The sequence below is a fragment of the Euprymna scolopes genome, chromosome 2 (assembly GCF_053919585.1).
Source record: "Euprymna scolopes isolate OS-2025 chromosome 2, ASM5391958v1, whole genome shotgun sequence".
NCBI classification, from domain to species: Eukaryota; Metazoa; Mollusca; class Cephalopoda; order Sepiida; family Sepiolidae; genus Euprymna; species Euprymna scolopes.
This window is the reverse complement of record NC_136483.1, coordinates 26,071,080-26,089,452: the sequence shown is the minus strand read 5'-3', so window position 1 is coordinate 26,089,452 and position 18,373 is coordinate 26,071,080. Positions and strand designations below refer to the sequence as shown.

General features: G+C 33.4%; 1 protein-coding gene across 1 annotated transcript in view; it reads left to right on the top strand.

Moving 5' to 3' along the window:
* The window catches only part of LOC145289970 (N-acetyltaurine hydrolase-like), a 29,213-nt gene extending 11,132 nt beyond the window's left edge, over window positions 1–18,081 (top strand). The window contains exons 3-8 of the mRNA XM_080136451.1: window positions 1,246–1,318; window positions 4,437–4,548; window positions 9,605–9,760; window positions 11,437–11,601; window positions 12,815–13,032; window positions 15,220–18,081. Coding sequence (XP_079992577.1) covers window positions 1,246–1,318; window positions 4,437–4,548; window positions 9,605–9,760; window positions 11,437–11,601; window positions 12,815–13,032; window positions 15,220–15,354 — 859 coding nt within the window. The 3' untranslated portion in view covers window positions 15,355–18,081. The remainder of the gene's footprint in view (window positions 1–1,245; window positions 1,319–4,436; window positions 4,549–9,604; window positions 9,761–11,436; window positions 11,602–12,814; window positions 13,033–15,219) is intronic.
* The last annotated feature ends 292 nt before the right edge of the window (window positions 18,082–18,373 follow it).

The window sequence follows — 18,373 nt, the reverse complement described above, 5'->3', positions numbered from 1 at the left end:
TCTTGCAGCAATTAATTTAAAAATTCTGGACGAATATGTAATATAATCGGATCATTCTTAGACAAAAGAAAAATCTAGGTTGTCCTCCAAGGACGTACATCTAAACAACATGATATTAATGCAGGACCTTTATTATTCCTGATATCCAAAAACAACTTCCCTGATAATATTGTGTCTGAGATGGATATATTTGCTGATGACACCATGCTCTATAATAGACATGAGGTAAAAACAAATGTACACGTATCTAAGATAATGCAGAAACCTTATAAAACGACCTTCAGTCTTTAGTAGAATAGAGTCATAAATTGATGGTAACATTTAATACTACTAAGACTAAGCTTTTTTTCCTTTAAGACTTACAACAAGCCTCCTCAACCACCAATAGCCATGATTAATAACACGCTACATGAGCCCATCTTTCAAGCTCCTTGATTTAACATTCACATGCAATATGAACTGTAAAAAATACATGGAGGACATTGCCAAAACTGTTGCAAAGAAGGTGGATTCCTTCTACTGTACTAGAAAATTATTCACACCTGAGAGTATATAATATCTCTACAAAGTCACAATTCGCCCATGCAGGGAGTATTGTTGCCACAGCTGGGCTGGTTCAGCTACCATTAATCTCTCCATCTTAGACAGAGTCCAAAAAAGAGTTTCAAATCTAATAAGTCCCGCACTACGAACCAAGCTCCAAACCCTGTCACATCACTGCAGTGTTGCATCCCTGTGCCTGTTTTACTTTACTTTAATGGAATGTGTTCTGATGAACTCATTGCCCTTGTACTCCTTTGATGCACCTACCCAAACAAACTTGTCTAGCAACAAAATCCCAGCCTTTCACTGTAGAGATTTCTAGATTCCGGAAAGCCTTCTAACTCTAATTGTTTCTTCCCAAAGACTTTTAAACTTTGGAATTTCCTCCTTGTTTCCTGCTTCCATAACTGTATTAACATGCAAAAATTTAAATGTTATGTGAACAGACACCTCACTCATTTCTTCACATACTCTCCTGTAGACATGGTTTCAAATATTAGCTCTTTACGTCCACGTGGCGATATGCCTTGTTTAGGGTTAATAAGAGTAAAAAAAAAAAAAAAAAGAAAAACTAATTTAACTAATTAGTCTCTCTTTCTCTAAAATAAACTTAAAACCAAGACTCCCAACGAACATCTTAGTCTCCTTTTTTGTACATGTATAAAAAGAACCTTAAGAATAAAATATTACAATTTTTTTCAGATATTATCATCGAAAAAATTTAGTCTTAACTGATGTAGAGGATTCTTTAATTGATGAACTGAAATACTACAAGGTATGTATGATCTTGTTAAAAATGTTTTCTGTTCTTAGGAAATCAAAATATCCAATTTACTGGCCAAACCATATTAAAACCATTTGGTTGTTTTTTGCTAACAATAAACCTTAATAAAATATAGCAGTTTTTTTTTTACTTTTTTTTTTACAAAGGAGTTGTCACTTAAAAAAAAAATACTGTAAAAACCTGGGCAATTTCTGCATATTTTTTGGCAGCAAAAAAGATTTTAAGTTGAGGCATAAATTGTACATGAGTAGATTATTTTCAATGATTTGTAAAAAATAAAAATTTTTGTTGGAAAAGGAAATAGAAAATGTTAGCATTTGAATCTGTTGTTGATCGATTTAATGTCTGAATAAGTTTATACATCGAAAATATTTACTCGTCTCTGCACAATAACAGAATTAGAAATAAGGTCAATTTTAATGTGAGGAAAATCCATTTACCTAAAAGGGAGAAAAAGAAAAATTACTTTCATCTTGAGCTCTTTTTTACTGATTTAGGAGAGAACGTATACATTGAATTATTTATTTGCTCCACAGTACGACATTTACACTAGGAGCCATTCTACTTAAAATAACCCCAAATTATTAGAAATCTTATTTTTTCATAGCTATATTTATATACAAAGATTTCATAGGTATAAAATGGGGGAGTAGTTAGTAAGACCCTCCTAACCCTTTTTAAATAATAGACCACTCATCGTGTTCTGGTTTGTTCAGAACCAAAAACAGGTAGGTGATAATTTTTATACAATGATAAAATTTCTCGTCCAAAAAAATAATACTATAGCTTTATTTTAAAACTTTTAACGAAAAAATCAATTCGGGTAACTTGATTATGTAGTAGAGCTGACATCTATTTAATGTAGCTGCCTTCAGCCTCAATCACTGCCTCAATACAGGTCTGGAACTGGGAGCATGCCTTTTCAATAAGTGCCGGCGAGATCTCTGTGAATACTCTGCAGATGGCGGCGATCAGGCTGTCTTTGGTGTTGTGGGATGTCATGTTAGCGATGTTCTCAACATATGACCAAATGAAGTAGTCCAGGGGTTCAGGTTATGAGAGGAAGGGGGTCATTAAGAGAAGGGTAGAAAATTTTAGTACTCCTGAAGCCAATCCTGGGTCTCTTTGGACTTGTGGACCAGCGCTGAATCCTGCTGCCATACCCAGGGCCTGCCAGTGGCCACCTAATTGCACCAGGGGATCAGCACACTCTGTAGCACATCCAGGTACACTTTGGTGTTGACTTTCAGGCTTACTTCGAGGATGTGAGGTGGCATGATGTGGCCCTCACTTGAAACCGCACCAAAGACCATAACTGTGGCTGAAAACTTTGATTTCATCACCCTGGTCATGTCATCAAACGTTGAACCATCCGGATTTGCACATTGAAGGTGCTGGCAATGGTCCTGTTATCATAACTTGGATTAGTAGAGAACATGAGTTGTACAGCAGCGCATCTCCGATCTCGCTCATTGAACATTGTGTCACTTTCAGACATGATAGAAAACTTTTAGTGCTCTAGTGATTTTTACACAACTGGTCAACTAGTAGAAGGTCTGCAACAAAGAAAGAAAGCCGATTTTCATCAAATGAAAATGGAATCGTGTCGTTTTTTTCTAGGATGACAATTTTATCGTTCCATTCCATATAAAAAAATAAAATTATTAATGTAATTCTATGATTTTATATGAATATTAATACGAATACTAGCGAATTGTAATGCTTTTTTATGTCCTATATGTATCCATAAATATTTAAACAATGGCTATTATTTTAATGTTTTAATATATATATATATATATATATATATATATATATATATATATATATATATTACTCTTTATTCACAATCCATTTAGGAGCTTTGCAGAGTGTGGGATCAATGTATAGTTATCATTACTCTCAGGTTCATTTTAATTTGAACTTTAGTACTTCAAGTCCAAGCTATGTGTTTAATAGAATTTGTCCTGGGTATCACATGAAACTGCAGCCAGTCATATAAACATACATTTATATAATGAGTTAAAGTAAACATTCATAAATATTTGAAGATCTATGGGAAGCAGCAGCAGTGAATTTTGTTTTTACATATCAACTCTTGATTGCACAAAATCTCCAATGAACAGTTTCTTTCAGATAACCACAAATGTGAGAATATCCACTGCCAAAGTTTTGTATATAATATAAAAACTCAAACACACACCTTTCTTCCTCTTTTTTTTTATTTCTTTTAAACTCAACACATGTGCATACATCCAGTAGTTCTTTAAGGCTGAAATCCTCAGCACACACAAGAACTACAAAACACAGCTCATTGAACTCTCGCACACACACGTCCCTACACATACTTTTTCACTGATGAAAAAACAGACTAGCTAACATGCACACACATGTCTATCCATTTTTTACATACTAACTCACGTGGTGGCAGCTGAAATAAACACGTCTACTAAAATTTTTTTCACCTAGAATTTTCTTAGATTTTATGAACTTGCTTTCATTAACTCTTTATTTCTCATTTTCTTAAGAAATTCAGTAAAAAATGAATTCTTTTTGTATACGAGCTGATTTTGTTATCTTTTTTTTTTTTTGATAATGCATTTTCCTTAATAGATATTAAACTTGAAGCATAAACAAACTTTTACTCAAATGACTGGATTCGGCATTAATTAATTCACAATTCATATGCCATGAAAGAAAATAAACAATAGTCATAAAAGTTTCTGAATATAAGAAGCTAGGTAGAATTATCTAACTATTCTATTCATTGCTCTGAAAGGTATGAGGACGATGTGTATTTCTGCTTTAAGCTCTGGGTCCCCTATTTCAATCATTGATTTTTTTTTTTTTTGTTAATTTTTACTTTCATTTTTTAAGTTATAAATAAAATAAAGTATTTACTATTTATGGATATCTGATGTAAACGTTAAATGCAACTATTGGATTTTTCATAAAATTCTACTACAAAAGTTATTTTATGTTGGTGTAGGGCTTTGTTTTGAATTGCATCCCTGGATAGAGACATAAACACACACCGCATCTATGTTATCGATATAACATAAACTTCTAAATTTTTTCCTGCTTCTTATCCCCCTTTCTGCCTTGACAGAAAAATGGAGGTTCTGCTCTTGTGGAGAATACAGTAACCGGCTTGCAGAGGAACATTCATTTTCAGAAGAAGTTGTCTGAAGAGACTGGAATTCATATTATATCTGGCACAGGTAGGTTGGAGATTATTTTTTAATACTTTAGTTTTTGTAAGCAGCAAAAGAAAATAGATTTTTTCAGCTGAGACAACCATTTCCTTTTCTTTTCATTTTCAATGAACATTCTCTTCATCTTCTTACCAGGTGATAGTGGCTCAGTGGTTAATGACACAAGCTGGCAACCTGGTAGTGCCAAATTCAAATCCAGTTTATTCCATAGAAACACTTGAATCTAAGCTAGTAACCTTCACATGGTCCCTCCTGTAAGTACCCAATGTCTTTCTAGAAAGAACTTTAATTAGTGTTAGATAATACCCGGGTTGAAGCAGTTATTCTGTCTTGACAGAGTCCTATCCTTACATCATCAACACTCTGATCCCCATCTGGCATCAATTGTGATGGATGGCTCTCGTCTGGGTGAGGCCCCGTGTTTTGACAAGCTTCTGGGTTTACCTTTACTCCTGATCTGAAATGGAACACGTACATCAAGTCTGTTGCTAAGGTCGCTGGAAAGATGGTGGGATCATTCTACCGCTCCAGAAAATATCTCACTACTGATGCAATTCTCTATCTATATAAAAGCCAAGTACGTCCAAGGATGGAATACTGTTGCCATATCTGGGCAGGAGCGGCCAAAAACAGCTTATCATGCCTTGACAGAATACAAAATAGACTTCGTGGCTTAGTGGGGGATGCCCTTTTCTCTACCCTGCAACCTCTCTCCCACAGAAGAGACGTTGCGAGCCTATCCTTGTTTTATCGTTATTTTCATGGCAGTGCTCGTCTGAACTCCAATCTCTGGTCCCCCCTCGCCAATCTTTCATGAAAAACACCCGTCTAGCTGAATCCACTGTGAAAAATTTCCCCCACTCTATATCTGTGCCTAAATTAAAACGCGGATTCCATGAACAAAGCTTCTTTCTTAGAACTGCACGCCTGTGGAACTCTGTTCCGTCTGCCTGCTTCCCACCGGACTACAACTTGAATGTCTTCAAGTCCAATGTTATCAAATTCCTAATGAACCGCCCCCTTAAATAAACACTTCATCAAATCTCCACACTAACGTAATGTACTTGCAATAACCCTTATCCCTGAGTGGCTTCTGGGCCTTGATAAGTGGTGATCACTGTATAAAAAAAAAAAAAAATAGACTTTGTAGCTTAGTGGGGGATGCCCTTTTCTTTTCCCTGCAACCTCTTTCCCACAGAAGAGACGCAGCAAGCCTGTCCCTGCTTTATCGTTATTTTCATAGCAGGTGCTCATCTGAATAATTGTCATGCTTTGACAACATATCAAATTCTGTGACCCGATGGGTTTGCACCAAAAGTATGCAAGCGGGGATGTGACGTGTCGTGTGTCATGTGTTCCGGTTTGTGCAAGCATAGTGTGAGTTGGGTCCGAGATGCCAAGAAAGGCAGATAGGCTAAAATGGGGTTCCCCATGAGGGACAGTCTCAGAATGAAGACATAAAAAAACTCACAAGCTGAGAGTTCATCGATCACTCCCATTCTGCTATGACGAATATGTGGGAGTGGAAGAAATATATAAAATCCTACAACGTCTTGGTCTATGTCTTGTGAAATATCTTTCTTAAAACAGGTTCGGCGCCCCAACATAGTTGAAGAAGCTCCCAGAAGCAACCAGCAGACACTAACATTAGTCGAGTCATGGGCCATTAAGATAGACATTTAGGACAAGGACAATAGTCTGTTATATACCACAAACACAACGTACATACATACATATGGTCCGTTATGATAAAAACATAACAGACATATATTTTGTGCCACATACACACACAACACATGTACGATATAACCCCATATACAACACTAGAAAGATATTGAGGAAACCAATGCCAACAGTAAAATCATCTGATTCATATGAAATTAATGAATCTCCTTCATTTTCTCTTCTTTCTGTTTTATTTTCTTTTCTTTTTCATCCTTCCATTTTCCTTCCTTTTCTTTTTTCGACCTTTCCTTTCTCTTTCTACCTTTTTCCTTTCTCTTTCCTCCTCTTTTCCTTTTACCTCTCTCTTCCCTACTCCTACTTCCTTTCATAAAAGCTGGTCTTAGCATCCGCTGATAAGACCAACTATTAATTATTAATAAGTAACGAAAACTATTGCACAAAAGGAAAAACAAAACCTTTTTTTATAACAAGTGTTGCATATCTGGAGTCTGTATACAAACAACATCTATTTAACTGCTGTTTCTTTAATTTTGGAACATGTTGATATATATAATACTAGCATTTCAGCCCGGCGTTGCCCGGCTGTTTGGAGATGTATGTTGAACAAAAAAAAAAAAGTGGTCAATTTTTTAAACTTTTACCCCTATTATGACCTCTTAACATTTATTGTTTTGGGCTCAAATCAAGTTATTAAGTTAGATCCATGTCCAAGGAACCTATATCTAAAATTTCAAGTGTTTAGACCCAAAATTGTCGGAGGAGTTTGGTAGAGTTCTCAAAGGTCAAATCGTTAAACTTTGACTCCTTAACAGTCAAATTTCTGACTGAAAACGGATCACAAAGATTTTCCAAAATCTTAGTACCTTGTATATTAAATTTCGAGTCTGTAGACTTCAAATTGACAGAGTTATATATATATATATATATGTATATATTCGTCTCTTTGGACTTGTGGGCCAGTGCCGAGTCCTGTTGCCACACCCAGGATTTGCCAGCAGCCACTTGATTGCACCAGATATCACCACACTCTTCAGCACATCCATGTACACTTTGGTGTTGACTTTCAAGCCGACTTTGAAGATGTGAGGTGTCATGATGTGGCCCTCATTTGAAACTACAACAAAGACCATAACCATTGCTGGAAACTTTGTTGAGTTCTGCCCTCAAGCGTTGAATCATCTGGATCTGCATTTTGAGGGTGCTGGCAATGGTCCGGTTGTCATAACTTGGATCGGTAGAGAGCATGAGTTGTACAACGGCACATCTCCAATCTCACTTGTTGAACATTGTGTCACTTTCAGACATGATAAAACGCTCCTATCACTCTTGGGATTTATACACAGATTGCCAACTAGTAGTTGGTCTGCAACAAAAAAAAAGAAAACCAGTTTTCATCAAACGGAAATGGAATCGTGTCATCTTTTCTAAGGCAACAATTTTATCGTTCCACCCTGTAGAATCAAAATCAAAACATTTAGCGCTCCAGCCATGTTCTCTCCATTTGAGCTAGCAACAGATAAAGATTTAAAATTAAACCACTTCAAGCTATGAATGAATTTGCGCATGCACAAAAGCAATAAAAATATGTTGGCAAGTTGAAATGAACTTTTTGCATTTCAACTTGCTGACATATTTCTGTATACATTATTCAGCCATACAAATCAAGATTTTGTTATAAACCATCTTTGGTGTATGATTACTATTTCTTGTTAATTTCAGTGTTAAGTGACCAGTAGTTAATCAGTTAAATATTTTCACACACATATACATACATCTGCTGTTTTATTTATATAGATGTGAACAAACATCTTGCTGCCCAACTCTCAATCCAGGTAGCATCCTTTCTCTCTAGTTGCGTTTGCTTCAGCAGCAATATATTTTGGGGCAAACAAAAGTGAGTAGTCACTTGGGACAAATAGATTGATGATAATGAGTTCCTCAAACACTTCCTAAAGCCAAAGTTGCATCCGCAAAAGATTATGGTAATTGTCTAGTGATATGCATTAGGTGTTATCTACTGCATCTTTTTGGAAAATAATTGGAGCATTATTGCTGACGTTTACTCAATCAGTTTGCTTGCAAGAAAGAAGACCTGTATTGGCGAATCAACAATGTGCAGCTGCATGTTGTAAGAACAACTTTGCAGAAACTCATAAGCTTGGGATACAAGAACTTCCCACGTCCGCCATTTTCTTCAGATCTTTCACTTACTCATCGTCGCCATCGGCCATCGTATCCGAGAATTTCAGTTTCCTCTTCTCTCAGTGTTTGGATCGCAGATGGCTCCTCAGACCAATCTGAGTGTGGAATTTGCGTTTGCAGAGAAGGCAAGCAATGCTTGGCAGAGGGCGTTGTTGTTCAGCACGATTTTTTCTTGCCTGTCTCTTGATCTCCACCAGTCTTCTTCTTTCTGCTTCGTATCCTTTGGTACCATGTATGATGGATTGACACCACAGGCATTGATCCTGCGATGTTGTTTCCCAGATGTGAAGATCAAATCCAGTGTTTTTTAGGGTGGATTTGAGTTGGTCCTTACATCGCAGTAGAGGGCGGCCGATAGGTCTTTTTCCTGTGGCTAGCTCCGAGTACAGGGTTTGACGAGGGAGCCTGTTTTCATCCATTCTGAGGATATGCCCCAAACCAACGGAGTCTGTGCTTCATAGTGGTGGCCTCAATACTGCAGCTGTTTGCTCTCTCAAGAACGCTTGTGTTGGTTACATAGTCATACCATTTGATGTTCAGTATAGCTCGAAGTTTTTGTTGGTGCAATTTTTCGAGTTTAATGAGATCACTTTGGTATATAGTCCAGGTCTCACACCCATACAGAAGCGTAGGTATAACAATCGCATTGTATACCATGAGTTTAGTTTTTAATGAAAGATGTTTAGTTTTTAAGCAGTTAAGTACATTTTTAGATGATAAAACTTTCTAGTCTAAAAACGATGTGGAATCAACTTTCAAAGATTTTATTACATCACAATCAATAACTTTTTAAGCAATGAGGAATGAATAATCTTGTAAATCGATGGTGTAGAAATGCATAGTTGCTCAAGGCTCATATTTTGACTAATTTGGACTTTTCTACCGTTAATTTTTCATGAATAAACAGATGTTTCTGAAACTGGGCATTATTTTTCAAACAACCTAATGTTAGATAGTTATATATCTTTAAAACTCTATTTAAAAACATTTTTTTAAAAATATATTTCTAACAATTCATCCAATCAAATCAGTTGCTTTCAATATAATAGACCAAAAATGATTGATAATTTTATATCATCAAGCCAACTCCCAAATTGCATATTTATTTACTTTTTTTGCTGCCTTTCTTTAACATTTTAATATTTTTTTTTACTTTAACATTTTTTCATAATAGGCTTCTATGTGGATTTGACACATTCAAGTGAAACCCGAAATAGCAGTGTAGAACAATTGGCAAGCAAGATGGAAAATGATGTTCTTATCGGAGTGGATGGATCCGATATAAAATCAGGAGTCATTGGAGAACTTGGATGCAGCTGGCCACTCACAGGTAAATGTTCAGAACTTATAGTTCTGTAATTAAGATTGTGTATCTAAAAACAAGAATAGGTATAAGACTCCCAAAGTTTATACTAGAATTGTACGCACGTTTGTGGCACAATGGATAAAGTACTTGGTAAAATTCAATTGTAAATTACATTCTTTTGGAGGTTGATGGTTTAGTCCTCAGTGTGGGCAATACTCAAAATACAATTACAAATTACTTAAAACTTCTATCAGAATGGATGATGGAATGTGAGCTTGCTGCCCTCATGGATTAAATAAAGGTTTCCATATGAAATTCCATGCAGATTCTCGAGTTTCCCAGAAAGACTTTGAAGTGCAATAAGATCCACCTGAAGAAGGCCGTAGGTTACATCAACCATAATGTTGTGCGCATAATGCTGAAGATGAGAACAGTAATCTGAATAAGCGAAAAAATCTGAATTATCATAATTAGGACCGTTGATTCTCTGCAGGTGCATATTTTTCTCTCTTGATTATTTTTAGGATTCTATTTATCTGACTCCCCATGAGAGCCAGGTATGACACAAGGTTGTTTAATGTGAGGAGAAAACTAGTTTTCAAAAAGTGAATTCTAGTAAATTGACAAAATCTTGTACAGATCCCTCTGCATTTCTATCACAAGTTTAAGTACCTCTAATCGTTTCTGGGTTGGTAGGTTTAGTGTTTAGTGAAGATTTGCTTCCTTTTGCATTTGGGAAGTTCAGAGACAACAAGGCATGCACATCGAGATATATAATAAACTAATCAATTTAATTTTTTGTGCAAAATGTAAAACATACACATATCTCTTTGTCTTGTTTCTTCATCTTGTTTTTTCTTTGTTTCTAGTGCTACCAGATCAGGCTGTCTGAAGGTACTGCTTGTTAACCTATAATGCACCAAACATTGATATTGTATTTTTTTCTTTCCCATTGCAGAACTTAATCATGTTCTGCAAAGATAAAAGCAAAACAACAATTTTCCTCTACAAAACAACCAAAGCAAATGATGATTACTCTATGAATAAATATTTGAAGATAAAAAGAATTTGAAGCATAAAAAATTTGATTGGATTTGGGTTTAAATAACTTGAAAAGGGTTTATATGCTATAAAACAAAGCAACCAAATCAAACACCATGAATTTTGCTTGGAAAAAGTTTATTAAAAGGGATTAATCTTTTATGCAGAATAAGTTAAAATCTTAAGGCTTGGTATGACAACTAGTCTGGGAGTTCAATGCAACCACAATGTTGGGTTAGTCAGGTGACTGTTTGGAATAGGGAAATGTTGAGGTTTTTGTTGGTGTTGGTGTCAATATTAACCTGTTGAAAAGATGAGATTACAATGACTGAGGCAGACAGGAAAACACAATGAATGTCAGCAGACAAGGGATTCATGCAACTGAAATGGCATTTTTGGCAGTTGTGCTAGTATTAATCTGATGTTGATTGAATAAAAGTTCTTACCAAATGTTAGATCATCATAGAGACCTAATTACATGACAAAGGATGTTTTCAGTTTTGTTTTTTTTACAAAAGTATAAAGATTAATGTTGAAGACAATAATTCAAAGAAAGCAAAAATAACTAAAATTCAGACAATTTTTTTTATTGTTTATAAAAATAAATGATTACAAGTTTGATAAATACTGAAATCTTTTTGTGCATTGCTTTATTCTAGACAGTGAAAAAAAGGTGTTACAAGCCGGTGCCACTGTCCAGAAAAGCACAGGTTGTCCAATTATCATCCATCCTGGCAGAAACAAGGCAGCACCTGAAGAAATCTTGCGAATCCTGTTGGAATCTGGTGCTAAAGCTGATCAGATAGTTGTTTCACATCTGGACCGTAAGTGTTGTTATTTGAACATTTGTAGATAGAGAATTATGTCCAGAGTTCAACTTAATTAAAAAATAAAAATAAAGAAAAATCTTTATGATGGAATGAAAGTGTCATATTCCAAAAATCATATAAATTGATCAAGTAGTTTTTTAAAGTAAGAAAATCAAATTTTATAAGGAAGTGAAAATGTTGTCTTGATCTGCCATATTTAATAAATAAAGGGGGACAACTTAATTCAAACTACTGAAATAAAAATAAGTTTTGTAATGTCTATCATATATTATTAAAATAAAAAAAATTGTTAAAAAATGATTTTCTATATGATAAAAAGTACTTGATTAATTTATGGGATTTTTAGAATATGATATTTTCATTCTATAACAGCTACATGCATCATAAAAATTTTTTATGTGTTTTTGTTAATTAGGTTGAACTCTGGACTTGCACCAGAATTATATAAATGTTGAAGTTCATAAATTTTAGAAGGAAGAATCCATTACTTTATGGATTATTTGTTGTATTCAAATTTGACTAAGCTTTTGGATTTTAATTTAATCCACTCAGACTTCTTCCTTATAGAGTACCACTCCATTAACTAATTAATTAATTTATTAATTAATTAATTATTTGATTTTTGTTTTCTCTTATTCTATTGAAAACACTTTTATAATATATTTCCAAATTTATGCTAATTAATGATATATATATATTTTGTACTAATGTTAATCCTCTGATGAAAAGTATTTACCTTTGAAAATCGATTAAGGATATTTCTTAATTATAATCCCTTGTTTGAATTTGTGATGGATTAATAACTATTGTAATTTATTCAATTTTGATTTCATAAATTTTTCTTGTTTGTTTAATATCTAGTATATTAAGCTTTCTATTATTTTGAAATAAAATTTTCCAATTTTGTTTTCAAATATAAATACTAATAACACAAAGTGCATTTAGATAGCTCGATAGTGTCATACTAAAGCTATAAATAGTTTTAATATTATACCACTTCACTGGGAACAGACACTCATCTTTATGCTCATCTAAAAGTCTAAATAAACCATACTTTTTTTATATTAGCATAAAAATGAATGTATGTTTTTATTGAAATGGTACAATATAAAAGTATCTATCTATCTATCTATCTATCTATCTATCTATCTATAATTTCACACCCAAAATACATAAAAATTGATCATGGTCCATTTCTAACTTTCAGGAACAATATTAGACAAAGAATCTCTGCTAGAATTTGCTGCTTTGGGTTCCTATTGTGAGTTTGATTTATTCGGTATTGAAACCTCTCATTATCAACAAGATGAAGTGACTGATATGCCAAGTGATGCTCAAAGAATCCAAAGGATAAAATGGCTACTGGATGCTGGCTATCAAGATAAAGTCACAATAGCCCACGACATCCACACAAAACATCGTCTGGTAAGTAAATCAAAGTAGATGCAATTTATATTTGTAATGTGATTTGATATTGAACGCTATGTAAATAAGTATGAATTTTTGTGTTTGTATTGCTTGCTGTTTTTTTAGAACTATTCCCTTACATTTGAAGAAGCTGACAATACAATGTAATCCAATACAGCAATAAGGATCAAAGTAAAGCAATTATGTAATTAATTTAATGAGATGAGCATTAGAATTTGACCATGACCTTGTGACAGACCAGGACAAGTGCAAATTAAAAATCAAACAATAAAACTAACTTTTAAAACCTGATACAAATATAAGTGAAAGAGTGCATGTAGTGGTCAATGATTGGAATACAATCTTATGTGCCAGCATTGGTTGGAACTACTAAGGCTTTTGCAGAGCCATAATAATAAAAATAAAAAAATATAAAGGCTGAAGTTCTAGGGTTCTTATTTAAATAATAGAGAAAAGAACGGAGAGGAAAGATTTTTCTATTAAAAGTAAAAGATAAAACAACACACAAGTGTGAAATCATATAAGTTGGAAATTCGAATGCAAATATTTATTTATATAAACACAGCAAAGAAATAGAAAACAAAAGATGAAAATCTTATGGAGAAGCAAAGATTTAAAAGGAATATATCTAAGCGATGAACAAAGAATATATTCATAAGAATAATATAAGTTCATGAAAGAAATAAGGATTCCAACTTCTGGTACAGGAGAAGGATGGCAAAATGAATAAGTCATTGAGCACAGTAAATAAAAGTCCAATAAGTATAAGGTAAAGATGGGTTGAGTTTTAACAACAGGATTGTTGCTACACAATCGGAATATTGAATTAATAATCAAGTTAAGACTCCGCTCATGTCTTTCAATCATAGGCATATCTCTTTTCTTCCTGAGATTTTCATGGATGACTTCACTCTTTTGGCCTTTCTTTCTCATCAAATCTTTCTTGGAGTCCATATACTAGATCCATTGCTCTTTCTGCTTCTCATAAACACGATTTTCTTTACCGCTCTAAACACTTAAGGCTATTCTCTATCATTACAAATCTGCTATCAAATCACGTGAATCTCTATTCCATTTGAAGGTTATTAATGGATCTGTAATTTGATTGGTTCCACTCTTTCTTCTCTGAAACTTCTCTCTTACAGACGTGATGTTGCTAGTCTCAGTCTTTTGTATAAATATTATTATGGCATGTGTTGTTTGGAATTGTCTGATCTATTCTCTGCTTCCTTTATTTCAGGTCGTTTGTTGGTCTATTGGTCTCCATTGATTTTCTGTTTTGACACCTCAATGTAATACAGCTTCCTATTCCAGTAGCTTCTTGCCAAGAAATGCAGGCTTGGGGAACTCTTGTTTTGCAGAGGGTTTCCCTCCTAATAATAGCTTTAGACTTTTTAAAACTAAGGTCAATAGACATCTTTTCTCTCTTTGATAATCATGTTTTGTTCATATTAACTTCTTACATCAAGTTGCTTCATACCTTGTCTGGAGTGATTTCCATAAAAAATTTTAATGTAAAAAAGTAACCACAGACAGCAAAAGACAAGTTGGAGTGTCATATATTTACTCATATTGGGTGAAAATGTCAATGGGATTCTTATCAGTTGGTTGAGTTGAGTTGGCAACTTCTGAAATCAGTCTAGTATTTCAAATTTAGTTTTTCGTTAACTATAAAAAAGTGTCAGACTATTAAAATTATTCATATCGGTTTTTTGTTGACTTGAAAATTTGTTTTCATTGCTTTTTTTGCTCAATTTTGTACAATAATAAAAAAAAACAAGAAAAAAAGACATTGTCTCTTTTTTTTCCTCTTTGTCTTTGTCCTTTTCTTTTTCTACATCCCTGAATTAGAAGATTACAGGTCAGTGAATCTGGAAGTAATAGAAATAAAGCAAGCTTAGACTGGATGTAGTTTCAAGTCATACTCAAAACAGGGTTAGTAGAAATAGTTTAAGTAGTTGACAAAATTGGGAAGTAGGAGACATGTAACAGACTGAGAAAGATGGATTTTATGCTGATATGGAAAGGTGAAATGCAGACATCTTTGTCCAAAAATGTCTGTTGTTGTTTAGTGTTGTGCGATCAATAAATTATTTGACAGACATACAAAAAATTATCTTCTATTCTATTAGTATTGTTATCATTTCATTAATTTTAATATTCTCCTTTTCTGAATGATTGCAGATGAAATATGGTGGCCATGGTTTCTCTCACATTCTACAGACGATTGTACCGATGATGAAGACGAGAGAAGTGAGCCAGGAAGACATTGATAAGATTCTCATCCACAATCCGAAAACTTGGTTGACTTTTAAATAATTTCCTGGTCTTCAGAAAATACAAAAAGAAATTATTCTTTTTGATTACTTTTGTATTAAGTAAAAAGAAAAATTCCTTCCATATTTTTTTTATATTAATTTTTGTTTATTATGCACTGCTAAATTGGTAATCAACCATAATTGTCTTTCAATATATCTGGTTGCAAATAAAATGTAACACTAAGGGAGATAAGTAAGTATATGATATCAGCAGCAGCTCATATTATTTGGATTATTCAGACAACTGTTTTTATCTTAAATCTTATTTGCACAACTCTTTGGACGATGTATCCTCTGACCTTCTTCAGGCATATCTTGTTGAACTCTGCAATGACCTGTCATATTACAGTTAAGTGCTAGGTAAAATTCAGTTGTAAGTGACACTCTTCTGGAGTTTGAAGGTTCAATCGTCAGTGCGGGTGATGCTAAGAATACAATTGTGAATTACTTAAGACTCGGTCATGACTGACAGAATGAAAGCATGCTAAAAATAAAAGATTTTCTTCAAAGTTCCATGCAGATTCAAGAGTTTGACAGAAAGATTCCTGTGTTCAACAAGATAAACCTGAAAAAGGCTGAAGGTTACATCGGCCGAAATGTTGTCAAAGTGAGAACAGTAGTCCAAATAATCTCAAATATTCAAATTACCAAACCCTTATCTCAAAAATACAGAAAGATAACATCAGAAGTAGTTGATTTAAAGTATTTAAAAAGTGAAAATTGTTTGTGATTACTTGATTTAAACTAGCAATAAACATTGGGTTAAAGCCAATTTTGATGAGGATCAAACCTAAATACTTCACTGTTTATTGTGTGATAAGCTATATTTTCAATGTCTGATTTATTTATTTAAAAAATATATTTTGGAAAAAATCTAAAGAGAATACAAGCATAATATTATTAACCCACATAAAATGTTTACATCTAACAAAAAGAAGTAATTTATACTTAGAAAACATTGTCGGAATTATATTCCATTGTTTATTTAATAAAGTAAGCCTTTAATTTACTTTCGGCAGTCTTGTAAATCGATTCCTCCTTATTTGTTCCTTTAGGCCTCACGTTCTATAAACAATGTTTCTGGATTGATTATTATTTTGAGTAAGTGTTATGTGGAGATTTTCAATCCTCTCATAGTATTCATCATCATTCAACTGTCAATTTAGCCATCTTGTTAATCCTTTTTGTTGATAAATGGTTACTCATTAGTTTAAAAAAAAAAAAAAAAAAAGAAGCTTAACCAAAAAAAAAAATAAAAAAGCAAATGTGAATTTACCATACCCATAGTGAACCGGCACGCACCCTAGATGGGTTGAAACAACTTCCTCCAAAGGAGGAAGCCTCAATAGACTATTAAATCCACAAGCGGTCCTCAGTTGCTTATATATATCTCCGTCAATATTAGGCTTTTGCAATTCTTGCTGGGAGGTGTTGACATCCTCCTAGTTTCATGCTGAAAGTAGGAGGATGTCAACACCTCTCTGCAAGAATTGCAGAAGAAAAATGTTAGTTGAGTTTATATTTGATGATGAACCTCGTAAGATTGAAAAAAAAAATGTTTAAAAATAATATTTTTGTCTGTTGAGTGTTCTGATAGGTGAAATTATGCCCCTTTAACCAGATTTATCAATTTTGAACTACCAGGCAGCTTATAGTTACAGGTTTTAACATATTTAAATGCATTTTTTATGTTGTTCTATTATGCAGTCAAATATTTGGTGGTATTTTTACATCAGGTAAAGATGAAATAAAAAGAAGTAATGCAGCAGTTGATAATAACATATGTAAAACTTCCTGCAAAATCAACTGTAATGACTCACCCACTTTGTAATAATCACGCTGACACATCGATTCCTATTAGATCACTGAAGTTAAGCATAATTTAGCCTGGTTTGTACTAAAATGGGTGACCATTTGTGAATAGCAGGTAGTGGATGTAACCCCGCCCTCGTTTATCTTGTCATTATTTTCAGTCATTCTGGACTTCTATTTATCACTGCAATCAAGCAGTGCCAACTCATGAGAGGAATGGTTAGGTATTACACAATTTAGCGCATGTCATTTATTATCCCTCCAGGATGATCAGATGGTCATTGTTGTTCTGACGAACAAACATCTAATATTGAATTTCAAACTATATTGAGTCATCCACTTAGTAATATTGAATCTCAACTCTGACAAGTAACCACAACTCTAACGATTTACTTCGTAATATTGAATCTCTAAGTCTGTTTGCAAGGAGTTATTGGAAAAACTGAAGACATTTTAACATACATTTTTTACTATAATAAAGTAATCCTAGGTTTGCCTGGCAATGAAGATGGAAAATATCTAAAAAAATCTGTAAAAATATCTAAAAAAATCTGTAAAAATATCTAAAAAAATCTGTAAAAATATCTAAAAAAATCTGTAAAAATATCTAAAAAGAACTAAAAAAAAAAAAAAAAAAAAAAAAAAAGGAAGATTTAGATTTTTTTTTTTTTTTATGAAATTGTTGTTTGCCCTCCATTATTGATAACCTGAGTTTATAACATTTTTTTTTCAATTCAATTTTAATGCACATGTTTGGGTTGGTTTTCTATACTATTTTTTATTGTTGGACAATTTATCCACCGTGACATATTTACTGCCCGTCTATATAAATAATCCGACGCATTTTCATGTTCAAGTGACACGCATTCTTTTGTATCTGAACATTTTGATTTTATGAATAAAACTTTTGACTTTATTTATTGACTTATATGATTATTTGAGTTTTTATATACAGCACTTATTTAAACTTGCACTTATAATAAAAATTTTAAGTAAAAAAAAAATACAGAATAGTCTTTATGATGTACGTGCCTGTCACGGAATGAAGATGGCATATTCAAAAAATCACATAATTTGATCAAGTAGTTTTTTTTTTTTTATGTAAGAAAATCAAATTTTATAACGTGCATGATGATAGAGAAAGCATACTCCATGTTTGTTTAAATTCAAGAGCAGACATCTCACAAGGGGAGACAACTCACTTCGGC